Source organism: Thunnus albacares, chromosome 22 (assembly GCF_914725855.1).
Source record: "Thunnus albacares chromosome 22, fThuAlb1.1, whole genome shotgun sequence".
Lineage (NCBI taxonomy): Eukaryota > Metazoa > Chordata > Actinopteri > Scombriformes > Scombridae > Thunnus > Thunnus albacares.
In genome coordinates this window covers 1-19,496 of record NC_058127.1, presented here as the reverse complement: position 1 = coordinate 19,496, position 19,496 = coordinate 1, and the positions used below count along the sequence as shown (strand labels likewise).

The window sequence follows — 19,496 nt, the reverse complement described above, 5'->3', positions numbered from 1 at the left end:
TAAAAACACTTCAAATACGTCTCAGAGTTTCTCTCTGAAAAACAGATGAGCACTTTTTTCATACAGAAATGTTTGTCTTTGATTGTTTGAGATCAGACGTCCTGAAGAAACGTTTTCTCCACGTAGAATAAACGTCTTTGAGTATTTTAAGTTTCTAACAGTAAAGACATGATGTAGTTTTATCTGGATTAATAAGAGTTATGAAGGTTCATTATTGAGTCATAAATCTTCATTCTTTTGTTCATTCATGTTTCATGTGAGCAGAGCATCATCTCGTCTCAGAGAGTTTAGAGTTTAGAGCTGAACTCTCTGAGTTTGAACAGCAGCAGAAACAAAACGATGCAGAAATAAAGCTGCTGGTTAAATTTATTTTATGTCTGTTTGTATGTTTGTAACTCTGTTGATGCAACGGCTCTTTGACATCCTGGAGTTAGCATTAGCATTAGCATTAGCATTAGCTTTAGCATTAGCCTGCTGTAGCGGCTCAAAGTTCATCAGATGGAATTAAATAGATTATAATTATAGATTATCTACATGAAGGGTTAATGTTAGTGACACTGAACCTGGATATTTACTGGAAATGTTGCTCTGTGGATGTTTGCTAACATGTTAGCTAATATAGCTAACATGTTAGCTAATATAGCTAACATGTTAGCTATATTAGCTGCTCTATCAGCTGATAATATGTCAGATATTGAGTTTATTGTTCAGCTGAAAACACGTAGTTCAGAATCTATTAATGCAGCTTTAATAATGTTTCAGAACAGAGTTTATAGCTTCACAAACATTTAGACCACAGAAACCTTCAAAGGAACGTTTTGTCTTTTCACCTCGATATACCAGTATACATGCACACAGGAGCTTATTGGTTTTAACTGTTTCATTATATTATGTTATATTATATTATATTATATTATATTATTTTATATTATATTATTTTATATTATATTATATTATATTGTATTATATTATATTATATTATATTATTTTATATTATATTATTTTATATTATATTATATTATATTATATTATATTATATTATATTATATTATATTATTTTATATTATATTATATTGTATTATATTATATTATATTATATTATATTATATTGTATTGTATTATATTATATTATATTATATTATATTATATTATATTATATTATATTATATTATTTTATATTATATTATTTTATATTATATTATATTATATTGTATTATATTATATTATATTATATTATTTTATATTATATTATTTTATATTATATTATATTATATTATATTATATTATATTATATTATATTATATTATTTTATATTATATTATATTGTATTATATTATATTATATTATATTATATTATATTATATTATATTGTATTATATTATATTATATTATATTATATTGTATTATATTATATTATATTATATTATATTATATTATATTATATTATATTATATTATATCAATATAAAGTGTTTATTTATACCAGCGAGCAGAGAGCTTCATAACTCAAATATAAATTCAGGAACATGAAACATTTCAGTTAATAAACATTAAAACAGTTCATGTAAATGTCAGATGAACAGTGATATTATTGATCCAGTGTGGGAACCACTGGTTTACTGGTTTACTGGTTTACTGGTTTATCTTCATGTCTGTGACTGTGAGTTGGTTCTCCAGCAGCAGACGTTTGTGTGAACAGTCTGCCTGGTAACAGCTGATCAGCAGGTCATGTGATCAGCTCCTCTGGTTTTTAGAGCAGCTCTCAGTCAGACTGTGTCAGTGTTTGTCAAGAGAACAGAGCAACATGGCTTCATCCTTTCTGAGCTTCTCCCTCCTCTTCATCACTGTCTACACAGCAGGTAGGATCAATACACTGATCACTGATCAATACACTGTTAATACTTCATCACTGTCTACACAGCAGGTAGGATCAATACACTGATCACTGATCAATACCCTGAATCAAACTGATTGTTTTCTTCTTCAGATGGATTTATGCAGACTCAGGTGAATCGCTGTGAGTTTAACTCCACTGAGCTCGGGGGCATCCGGTACATCTACTCTTGGTATTACAACAAGTTGGAGTTCCTCAGGTTTGACAGCAGTGTGGAGAAGTTTGTTGGATACACTGAGTTTGGTGTGAAGAACGCAGAACGCTTCAACAAAGATGCTGCACAGCTGGCTGCAATGAAAGCTGACAGGGAGACGTACTGCCAACCCAACATTGGGGGTTTCTACCGGAAGGCTTTGTCTAAATCAGGTGAGTTTGTGTTTGATCACATTAAACCTCGTTAACAAACTGGATCATTAACTGCTGATTGATTGATTGATTATAATGATTGATTTTATTTACACAGTTTAGACCTTTATTGTTTTAACAGGAAGTGACTTTCAGCTTTAAATACAGTTTTATAAATATTTATTTTATTGTTAAATATATATTTATACATTTACTGTTCACATATAAACACAAAATACTGTAAATATGATCAATAATGTTTTTCTACTAAAATATTAAAACATTTGATCAGTTTGTATCAGAAACATGAAAACTGATGATGATGATGATGATGTTTAATACTCAACTCTCTGCCACCACCTGCTGGTTAAACTGTGATAATACACACACACACATTACACACACATTACACACACATTACACACACATTACACACACACACATTACACACACACATTACACACACAATACACACATTACACACACACATTACACACACAATACACACATTACACACACACATTACACACACACACACATTACACACACACACACATTACACACACACATTACACACACACACACATTACACACACACACACATTACACACATTACACACATTACACACATTACACACACACACACATTACACACACACACACACATTACACACACATTACACACACACACATTACACACACACACACATTACACACACATTACACACACATTACACACACATTACACACACATTACACACACACACATTACACACACATTACACACATTACACACACACATTACACACATTACACACACACATTACACACACACACATTACACACACATTACACACATTACACACACACATTACACACATTACACACACACATTACACACACATTACACACATTACACACACATTACACACACACATTACACACACATTACACACACACATTACACACACACACATTACACACACATTACACACACACATTACACACACATTACACACACACATTACACACACACACATTACACACACACACATTACACACACATTACACACATTACACACACACATTACACACATTACACACACACATTACACACACATTACACACACACATTACACACACACACATTACACACACATTACACACATTACACACACACATTACACACATTACACACACATTACACACACATTACACACACACACACACACATTACACACACATTACACACACACACACACACATTACACACACACACTACACACACATTACACACACACACACACACATTACACACACACACACACACACACATTACACACACATTACACACACATTACACACACATTACACACACATTACACACACACACATTACACACACACACATTACACACACATTACACACACACACACATTACACACACATTACACACACACACACACATTACACACACACACATTACACACACATTACACACACATTACACACACACACACATTACACACACACACATTACACACACATTACACACACATTACACACACACACATTACACACACATTACACACATTACACACACATTACACACATTACACACACACATTACACACATTACACAAACACACATTACACACATTACACACACATTACACACACATTACACACATTACACACACATTACACACATTACACACATTACACACACATTACACACATTACACACACATTACACACATTACACACACACACATTACACACATTACACACATTACACACATTACACACACATTACACACACATTACACACATTACACACACACATTACACACACATTACACACATTACACACACACACATTACACACATTACACACACACACACATTACACACACATTACACACAGATTACACACACATTACACACATTACACACACACATTACATACACATTACACACACATTACACACATTACACACACACATTACATACACATTACACACATTACACACACACATTACATACACATTACACACATTACACACACACATTACATACACATTACACACACATTACACACATTACACACACACATTACATACACATTACACACATTACACACACACATTACATACACATTACACACACATTACACACATTACACACACACATTACATACACATTACACACACATTACACACATTACACACACACATTACACACATTACACACACACACATTACACACATTACACACACATTACACACATTACACACACACACATCACACACACATTACACACATTACACACATTACACACACATTACACACATTACACACACATTACACACACATTACACACATTACACACACACACACACACACATTACACACATTACACACATTACACACACACACACACACACATTACACACATTACACACACATTACACACACATTACACACACATTACACACATTACACACATTACACACACACATTACACACATTACACACACATTACACACATTACACACACACATTACACACACATTACACACATTACACACACATTACACACACATTACACACATTACACACACACATTACACACACATTACACACACATTACACACATTACACACACACATTACACACATTACACACACACATTACATACACATTACACACATTACACACACACACATTACACACATTACACACACATTACACACATTACACACACATTACACACACACACATTACACACACACACATTACACACATTACACACACATTACACACACACACATTACACACATTACACACACATTACACACATTACACACACATTACACACATTACACACACACACATTACACACACACACACATTACACACACATTACACACATTACACACACATTACATACATTACACACACACACATTACACACATTACACACACACACATTACACACATTACACACACATTACACACATTACACACATTACACACACATTACACACATTACACACATTACACACACATTACACACATTACACACACACACATTACACACATTACACACACATTACACACATTACACACATTACACACACATTACACACATTACACACACATTACACACATTACACACACATTACATACATTACACACACACACATTACACACATTACACACACACACATTACACACATTACACACACATTACACACATTACACACATTACACACACATTACACACATTACACACATTACACACACATTACACACATTACACACACATTACACACATTACACACATTACACACACTACACACATTACACACACACACATTACACACATTACACACACATTACACACATTACACACATTACACACACATTACACACATTACACACACATTACACACATTACACACACATTACACACATTACACACACACACATTACACACATTACACACACATTACACACACATTACACACATTACACACACACATTACACACACATTACACACATTACACACACACACATTACACACATTACACACACACACACATTACACACACATTACACACACATTACACACATTACACACACATTACACACACATTACACACATTACACACACACATTACACACACATTACACACATTACACACACACACATTACACACATTACACACACACACACATTACACACACATTACACACAGATTACACACACATTACACACATTACACACACACATTACATACACATTACACACACATTACACACATTACACACACACATTACACACACACACATTACACACACATTACACACACACACATTACATACACATTACACACACATTACACACATTACACACACACATTACACACACATTACACACATTACACACACACACATTACACACATTACACACACACACACATTACACACACATTACACACACATTACACACACATTACACACATTACACACACACATTACATACACATTACACACATTACACACACACACATTACACACATTACACACACATTACACACATTACACACACACACATTACACACACATTACACACATTACACACATTACACACACATTACACACATTACACACACATTACACACACATTACACACACATTACACACATTACACACACACATTACACACACATTACACACACATTACACACATTACACACACACATTACACACATTACACACACACATTACATACACATTACACACATTACACACACACACATTACACACATTACACACACATTACACACATTACACACACATTACACACACACACATTACACACACACACATTACACACATTACACACACATTACACACACACACATTACACACATTACACACACATTACACACATTACACACACATTACACACATTACACACACACACATTACACACACACACACATTACACACACATTACACACATTACACACACATTACATACATTACACACACACACATTACACACATTACACACACACACATTACACACATTACACACACATTACACACATTACACACATTACACACACATTACACACATTACACACATTACACACACATTACACACATTACACACACACACATTACACACATTACACACACATTACACACATTACACACACATTACACACATTACACACACATTACACACATTACACACACATTACATACATTACACACACACACATTACACACATTACACACACACACATTACACACATTACACACACATTACACACATTACACACATTACACACACATTACACACATTACACACATTACACACACATTACACACATTACACACATTACACACACATTACACACATTACACACATTACACACACTACACACATTACACACACACACATTACACACATTACACACACATTACACACATTACACACATTACACACACATTACACACATTACACACACATTACACACATTACACACACATTACACACATTACACACACACACATTACACACATTACACACATTACACACACATTACACACACATTACACACATTACACACACACATTACACACACATTACACACATTACACACACACACATTACACACATTACACACACACACACATTACACACACATTACACACAGATTACACACACATTACACACATTACACACACACATTACATACACATTACACACACATTACACACATTACACACACACATTACACACACACACATTACACACACATTACACACATTACACACACACATTACACACACACACATTACATACACATTACACACACATTACACACATTACACACACACATTACACACACATTACACACATTACACACACACACATTACACACATTACACACACACACACATTACACACACATTACACACAGATTACACACACATTACACACATTACACACACACATTACATACACATTACACACATTACACACACACACATTACACACATTACACACACATTACACACATTACACACACACACATTACACACACATTACACACATTACACACATTACACACACATTACACACATTACACACACATTACACACACATTACACACATTACACACACACACACACACACATTACACACATTACACACATTACACACACACACACACACATTACACACATTACACACACATTACACACACATTACACACACATTACACACATTACACACACATTACACACATTACACACATTACACACACATTACACACACATTACACACATTACACACATTACACACACATTACACACACACATTACACACATTACACACACATTACACACATTACACACACATTACACACATTACACACACACATTACACACACATTACACACACATTACACACATTACACACACACATTACACACATTACACACATTACACACACATTACACACATTACACACACATTACACACATTACACACATTACACACATTACACACACACATTACACACACATTACACACATTACACACACACATTACACACATTACACACATTACACACACACATTACACACACATTACACACATTACACACACATTACACACACATTACACACATTACACACATTACACACATTACACACACACATTACACACATTACACACACACATTACACACATTACACACACACACATTACACACATTACACACACACATTACACACATTACACACACACATTACACACATTACACACACACACATTACACACACACACATTACACACACACACATTACACACACATTACACACACATTACACACACACACATTACACACACATTACACACACATTACACACATTACACACACACACATTACACACACACACATTACACACACACACATTACACACACATTACACACATTACACACACACATTATACACATTACACACACACACATTACACACATTACACACACACATTACACACATTACACACACACATTACACACATTACACACACACACATTACACACATTACACACACACATTACACACATTACACACACACATTACACACATTACACACACACACATTACACACACACACATTACACACACACACATTACACACACATTACACACACATTACACACACACACATTACACACACATTACACACACATTACACACATTACACACACACACATTACACACACACACATTACACACACACACATTACACACACATTACACACACATTACACACACACACATTACACACACACACATTACACACACATTACACACATTACACACATTACACACATTACACACATTACACACACACACATTACACACACATTACACACACATTACACACACACACATTACACACACATTACACACACACACATTACACACACATTACACACACATTACACACACATTACACACACATTACACACACACACATTACACACACATTACACACACATTACACACACACACATTACACACACATTACACACACACACATTACACACACATTACACACACATTACACACACACACATTACACACACATTACACACATTACACACATTACACACATTACACACACATTACACACATTACACACACATTACACACACATTACACACACATTACACACATTACACACACATTACACACACATTACACACACATTACACACATTACACACACATTACACACACATTACACACACATTACACACACATTACACACACATTACACACACATTACACACACATTACACACATTACACACACATTACACACACATTACACACACATTACACACATTACACACATTACACACATTACACACACACACATTACACACACATTACACACACATTACACACACACACATTACACACACATTACACACACATTACACACACACACATTACACACACATTACACACACACACATTACACACACATTACACACACATTACACACACACACATTACACACACATTACACACATTACACACATTACACACATTACACACACACACATTACACACACATTACACACATTACATACACATTACACACATTACACACACACACATTACACACATTACACACACATTGCACACATTACACACACATTACACACATTACACACACACACATTACACACACACACACATTACACACACATTACACACATTACACACACATTACATACACATTACACACACACACATTACACACATTACACACACATTACATACACATTACACACACACACACACACACACATTACACACATTACACACACATTACATACACATTACACACACACACACATTACACACATTACACACACACACATTACACACATTACACACACATTACACACATTACACACACACATTACACACATTACACACACACACATTACACACATTACACACACACACATTACACACACATTACACACACATTACACACATTACACACATTACACACACATTACACACACATTACACACATTACACACACATTACACACATTACACACACACACATTACACACATTACACACATTACACACACACATTACACACACATTACACACATTACACACATTACACACACATTACACACACATTACACACATTACACACACACACATTACACACACACACATTACACACACATTACACACATTAAACACACACTCACATTACACAAACACACACATTACACACACATTACACACATTACACAAACACACACATTACACACACATTACACAAACACACACATTACACACACATTACACACACATTACACACACACACGCACATTACACAAACACACACATTACACACACATTACACACACATTACACACACACACACACATTACACACACACACACACATTACACACATTACACACATTACACACACATTACACACACACACACACATTACACACATTACACACACATTACACACACAGACATTACACACACATTACACACATTACACACACACACATTACACACACACACATTACACACACATTACACACATTAAACACACACTCACATTACACAAACACACACATTACACACATTACACAAACACACACATTACACACACATTACACAAACACACACATTACACACACATTACACACACATTACACACACATTACACACATTACACACACATTACACAAACACACACATTACACACACATTACACACATTACACACACATTACACACATTACACACATTACACACACATTACACACATTACACACACATTACACACATTACACACACATTACACACATTACACACACATTACACAAACACACACATTACACACACATTACACACATTACACACACATTACACACATTACACACATTACACACACATTACACAAACACACACATTACACACACATTACACACACATTACACACACACACACACATTACACACACACACACACATTACACACATTACACACATTACACACACATTACACACACACACACACATTACACACATTACACACACATTACACACACAGACATTACACACACATTACACACATTACACACACACACATTACACACACACACATTACACACACATTACACACATTAAACACACACTCACATTACACAAACACACACATTACACACATTACACAAACACACACATTACACACACATTACACAAACACACACATTACACACACATTACACACACATTACACACACATTACACACATTACACACACACACATTACACACATTACACACACACACACATTACACACACATTACACACAGATTACACACACATTACACACATTACACACACATTACACACATTACATACACATTACACACACATTACACACATTACATACACATTACACACATTACACACACACATTACATACACATTACACACATTACACACACACACATTACACACATTACACACACATTACACACATTACACACACACACATTACACACACATTACACACATTACACACATTACACACACATTACACACATTACACACACATTACACACATTACACACATTACACACACACACACACACACATTACACACATTACACACATTACACACACACACACACACACATTACACACATTACACACACATTACACACACATTACACACACATTACACACATTACACACACATTACACACATTACACACATTACACACACATTACACACACATTACACACATTACACACATTACACACACATTACACACACACATTACACACACATTACACACACATTACACACATTACACACACATTACACACATTACACACACACATTACACACACATTACACACACATTACACACATTACACACATTACACACATTACACACACATTACACACATTACACACATTACACACATTACACACACATTACATACACATTACACACATTACACATACACATTACACACATTACACACATTACACACACACACATTACACATACACATTACACACATTACACACATTACACACACACATTACACACATTACACACATTACACACACATTACACACATTACACACACACACATTACACACACATTACACACATTACACACACATTACACACATTACACACACACACATTACACACACACACACATTACACACACATTACATACATTACACACACACACATTACACACATTACACACACACACATTACACACATTACACACACATTACACACATTACACACACACATTACACACATTACACACACACACATTACACACATTACACACACACACATTACACACACATTACACACATTACACACATTACACACACATTACACACACATTACACACATTACACACACACATTACATACACATTACACACATTACACACACACATTACATACACATTACACACACATTACACACATTACACACACACATTACATACACATTACACACACATTACACACATTACACACACACATTACACACATTACACACACACACATTACACACATTACACACACATTACACACATTACACACACACACATTACACACACATTACACACATTACACACATTACACACACATTACACACATTACACACACATTACACACACATTACACACATTACACACACACACACACACACATTACACACATTACACACATTACACACACACACACACACACATTACACACATTACACACACATTACACACACATTACACACACATTACACACATTACACACACATTACACACATTACACACATTACACACACATTACACACACATTACACACATTACACACATTACACACACACATTACACACATTACACACACATTACACACATTACACACACACATTACACACACATTACACACATTACACACACATTACACACACATTACACACATTACACACACACATTACACACATTACACACACACATTACATACACATTACACACATTACACACACACACATTACACACATTACACACACATTACACACATTACACACACATTACACACACACACATTACACACACACACATTACACACATTACACACACATTACACACACACACATTACACACATTACACACACATTACACACATTACACACACATTACACACATTACACACACACACATTACACACACACACACATTACACACACATTACACACATTACACACACATTACATACATTACACACACACACATTACACACATTACACACACACACATTACACACATTACACACATTACACACACATTACACACATTACACACATTACACACACATTACACACATTACACACACACACATTACACACATTACACACACATTACACACATTACACACATTACACACACATTACACACATTACACACACATTACACACATTACACACACATTACATACATTACACACACACACATTACACACATTACACACACACACATTACACACATTACACACACATTACACACATTACACACATTACACACACATTACACACATTACACACATTACACACACATTACACACATTACACACACATTACACACATTACACACATTACACACACATTACACACACATTACACACATTACACACACTACACACATTACACACACACACATTACACACATTACACACACATTACACACATTACACACATTACACACACATTACACACATTACACACACATTACACACATTACACACACATTGCACACATTACACACACACACATTACACACATTACACACATTACACACACATTACACACACATTACACACATTACACACACACATTACACACACATTACACACATTACACACACACACATTACACACATTACACACACACACACATTACACACACATTACACACAGATTACACACACATTACACACATTACACACACACACACACACATTACACACATTACACACACACACACACACATTACACACACACATTACACACATTACACACACACATTACACACATTACACACATTACACACATTACATACACATTACACACACATTACACACAGATTACACACATTACACACACACATTACATACACATTACACACATTACACACATTACATACACATTACACACACATTACACACACATTACACACATTACACACACACATTACATACACATTACACACATTACACACATTACATACACATTACACACACATTACACACACATTACACACATTACACACACACATTACATACACATTACACACATTACACACACACACATTACACACATTACACACACATTACACACATTACACACACACACATTACACACACATTACACACATTACACACATTACACACACATTACACACATTACACACACATTACACACACATTACACACATTACACACACACACACATTACACACATTACACACATTACACACATTACACACACACACACACACACATTACACACATTACACACACATTACACACACATTACACACACATTACACACATTACACACACATTACACACATTACACACATTACGCACACATTACACACACATTACACACATTACACACATTACACACACATTACACACACACATTACACACATTACACACACATTACACACATTACACACACACATTACACACACATTACACACACATTACACACATTACACACACACATTACACACATTACACACATTACACACACATTACACACATTACACACACATTACACACATTACACACATTACACACATTACACACACACATTACACACACATTACACACATTACACACACATTACACACACATTACACACATTACACACACATTACACACATTACACACATTACACACATTACACACACACATTACACACACATTACACACACATTACACACACACATTACACACACATTACACACATTACACACATTACACACATTACACACACACACATTACACACACATTACACACATTACACACATTACACACATTACACACATTACACACATTACACACACACACATTACACACACATTACACACACATTACACACACACACATTACACACACATTACACACACACACATTACACACACATTACACACACATTACACACACATTACACACACATTACACACACATTACACACACACACATTACACACACACACATTACACACACATTACACACACACACATTACACACACATTACACACACACACATTACACACACATTACACACACATTACACACACACACATTACACACACATTACACACATTACACACATTACACACATTACACACACACACATTACACACACATTACACACACATTACACACATTACACACATTACACACATTACACACACACACATTACACACACATTACACACACATTACACACACACACATTACACACACATTACACACACATTACACACACACACATTACACACACATTACACACACACACATTACACACACATTACACACACATTACACACACACATTACACACACATTACACACATTACACACACACACACACATTACACACATACACATTACACACACATTACACACACATTACACACACACACATTACACACACATTACACACACACACATTACACACACATTACACACACATTACACACACACACATTACACACACATTACACACATTACACACACACACACACATTACACACACACACATTACACACACATTACACACACATTACACACACACACATTACACACACATTACACACATTACACACACACACACACATTACACACATTACACACATTACACACATTACACACACACACATTACACACACATTACACACATTACACACACACACACACATTACACACATACACATTACACACATTACACACACACACATTACACACATTACACACACATTGCACACACATTGCACACACATTACACACACATTACACACATTACACACATTACACACACACACATTACACACACATTACACACATTACACACACACACACACATTACACACATACACATTACACACATTACACACACACACATTACACACATTACACACACATTGCACACATTACACACACATTACACACATTACACACACACACACATTACACACACATTACACACATTACACACACATTACATACACATTACACACACACACACACACACATTACACACATTACACACACATTACATACACATTACACACACACACACATTACACACATTACACACACACACATTACACACATTACACACACATTACACACATTACACACACACATTACACACATTACACACACACACATTACACACATTACACACACACACATTACACACACATTACACACACATTACACACATTACACACATTACACACACATTACACACACATTACACACATTACACACACATTACACACATTACACACACACACATTACACACATTACACACATTACACACACACATTACACACACATTACACACATTACACACATTACACACACATTACACACACATTACACACATTACACACACACACATTACACACACACACATTACACACACATTACACACATTAAACACACACTCACATTACACAAACACACACATTACACACACATTACACACATTACACAAACACACACATTACACACACATTACACAAACACACACATTACACACACATTACACACACATTACACACACACACACACATTACACAAACACACACATTACACACACATTACACACACATTACACACACACACACACATTACACACACACACACACATTACACACATTACACACATTACACACACATTACACACACATTACACACATTACACACACAGACATTACACACACATTACACACATTACACACACACACATTACACACACACACATTACACACACATTACACACATTAAACACACACTCACATTACACAAACACACACATTACACAAACATTACACACATTACACAAACACACACATTACACACACATTACACAAACACACACATTACACACACATTACACACACATTACACACACATTACACACATTACACACACACACATTACACACATTACACACACACACACATTACACACACATTACACACAGATTACACACACATTACACACATTACACACACATTACACACATTACATACACATTACACACATTACACACATTACATACACATTACACACATTACATACACATTACACACATTACACACACACATTACATACACATTACACACATTACACACACACACAATACACACATTACACACACATTACACACATTACACACACACACATTACACACACATTACACACATTACACACATTACACACACATTACACACATTACACACACATTACACACATTACACACATTACACACACACACACACACACATTACACACATTACACACATTACACACACACACACACACACATTACACACATTACACACACATTACACACACATTACACACACATTACACACATTACACACACATTACACACATTACACACATTACACACACATTACACACACATTACACACATTACACACATTACACACACATTACACACACACATTACACACACACATTACACACACATTACACACACATTACACACACATTACACACACATTACACACACATTACACACATTACACACACATTACACACATTACACACACATTACACACACATTACACACACATTACACACATTACACACACATTACACACACACATTACACACACATTACACACACATTACACACACATTACACACACATTACACACACATTACACACATTACACACACATTACACACACACATTACACACACACATTACACACACATTACACACACATTACACACACATTACACACATTACACACACATTACACACATTACACACATTACACACACATTACACACACATTACACACATTACACACATTACACACACATTACACACACATTACACACACACATTACACACACACACACATTACACACACATTACACACACATTACACACATTACACACACATTACACACATTACACACACACATTACACACACATTACACACACATTACACACATTACACACATTACACACACATGACACACATTACACACACATTACACACATTACACACACACATTACACACACATTACACACACATTACACACACATTACACACATTACACACATTACACACATTACACACACATTACACACATTACACACACACATTACACACATTACACACATTACACACACATTACATACACATTACACACATTACACATACACATTACACACATTACACACATTACACACACACATTACACACACATTACACATACACATTACACACATTACACACATTACACACACACATTACACACATTACACACATTACACACACATTACACACATTACACACACACACATTACACACACACACATTACACACATTACACACATTACACACATTACACACACACACACATTACACACATTACACACACATTACACACATTACACACACATTACACACATTACACACACACATTACACACACACACACATTACACACATTACACACACATTACATACATTACACACACACACATTACACACATTACACACACACACATTACACACATTACACACACATTACACACATTACACACACACATTACACACATTACACACACACACATTACACACATTACACACACACACATTACACACACATTACACACATTACACACATTACACACACATTACACACACATTACACACATTACACACACACACATTACACACACATTACACACATTACACACACACACATTACACACACACACATTACACACACATTACACACATTAAACACACACTCACATTACACAAA

General features: G+C 35.3%; 1 protein-coding gene across 2 annotated transcripts; it reads left to right on the top strand.

Moving 5' to 3' along the window:
* The first annotated feature begins 1,678 nt into the window (after positions 1 to 1,678).
* On the top strand, positions 1,679 to 2,309 carry LOC122973725 (HLA class II histocompatibility antigen, DRB1 beta chain-like). 2 transcript variants are annotated; one of them, XM_044341437.1, is made up of 3 exons: positions 1,679 to 1,835; positions 1,901 to 1,923; positions 1,987 to 2,309. In XM_044341437.1, exons 1-3 carry the CDS (start codon positions 1,804 to 1,806, stop codon positions 2,292 to 2,294), a joined length of 363 nt encoding a protein of 120 aa, XP_044197372.1. In that variant the 5' UTR covers positions 1,679 to 1,803; the 3' UTR covers positions 2,295 to 2,309. The 2 variants fall into 2 exon arrangements, with proteins under 2 accessions (XP_044197372.1, XP_044197371.1); XM_044341436.1 differs by lacking the exon at positions 1,901 to 1,923 and having other exon boundaries at positions 1,693 to 1,858.
* The last annotated feature ends 17,187 nt before the right edge of the window (positions 2,310 to 19,496 follow it).

What these genes read in the sequence shown, in the direction of transcription:
- LOC122973725 (XM_044341437.1), top strand. Translation starts at nt 1,804, where the DNA reads ATGGCTTCATCCTTTCTGAGCTTCTCCCTCCT. An exon ending in TTTCTGAGCTTCTCCCTCCT is followed by an intron (nt 1,836 to 1,900) that starts CTTCATCACTGT and finishes ACACTGTTAATA; the next exon opens with CTTCATCACTGTCTACACAG. An exon ending in CATCACTGTCTACACAGCAG is followed by an intron (nt 1,924 to 1,986) that starts GTAGGATCAATA and finishes TTTCTTCTTCAG; the next exon opens with ATGGATTTATGCAGACTCAG.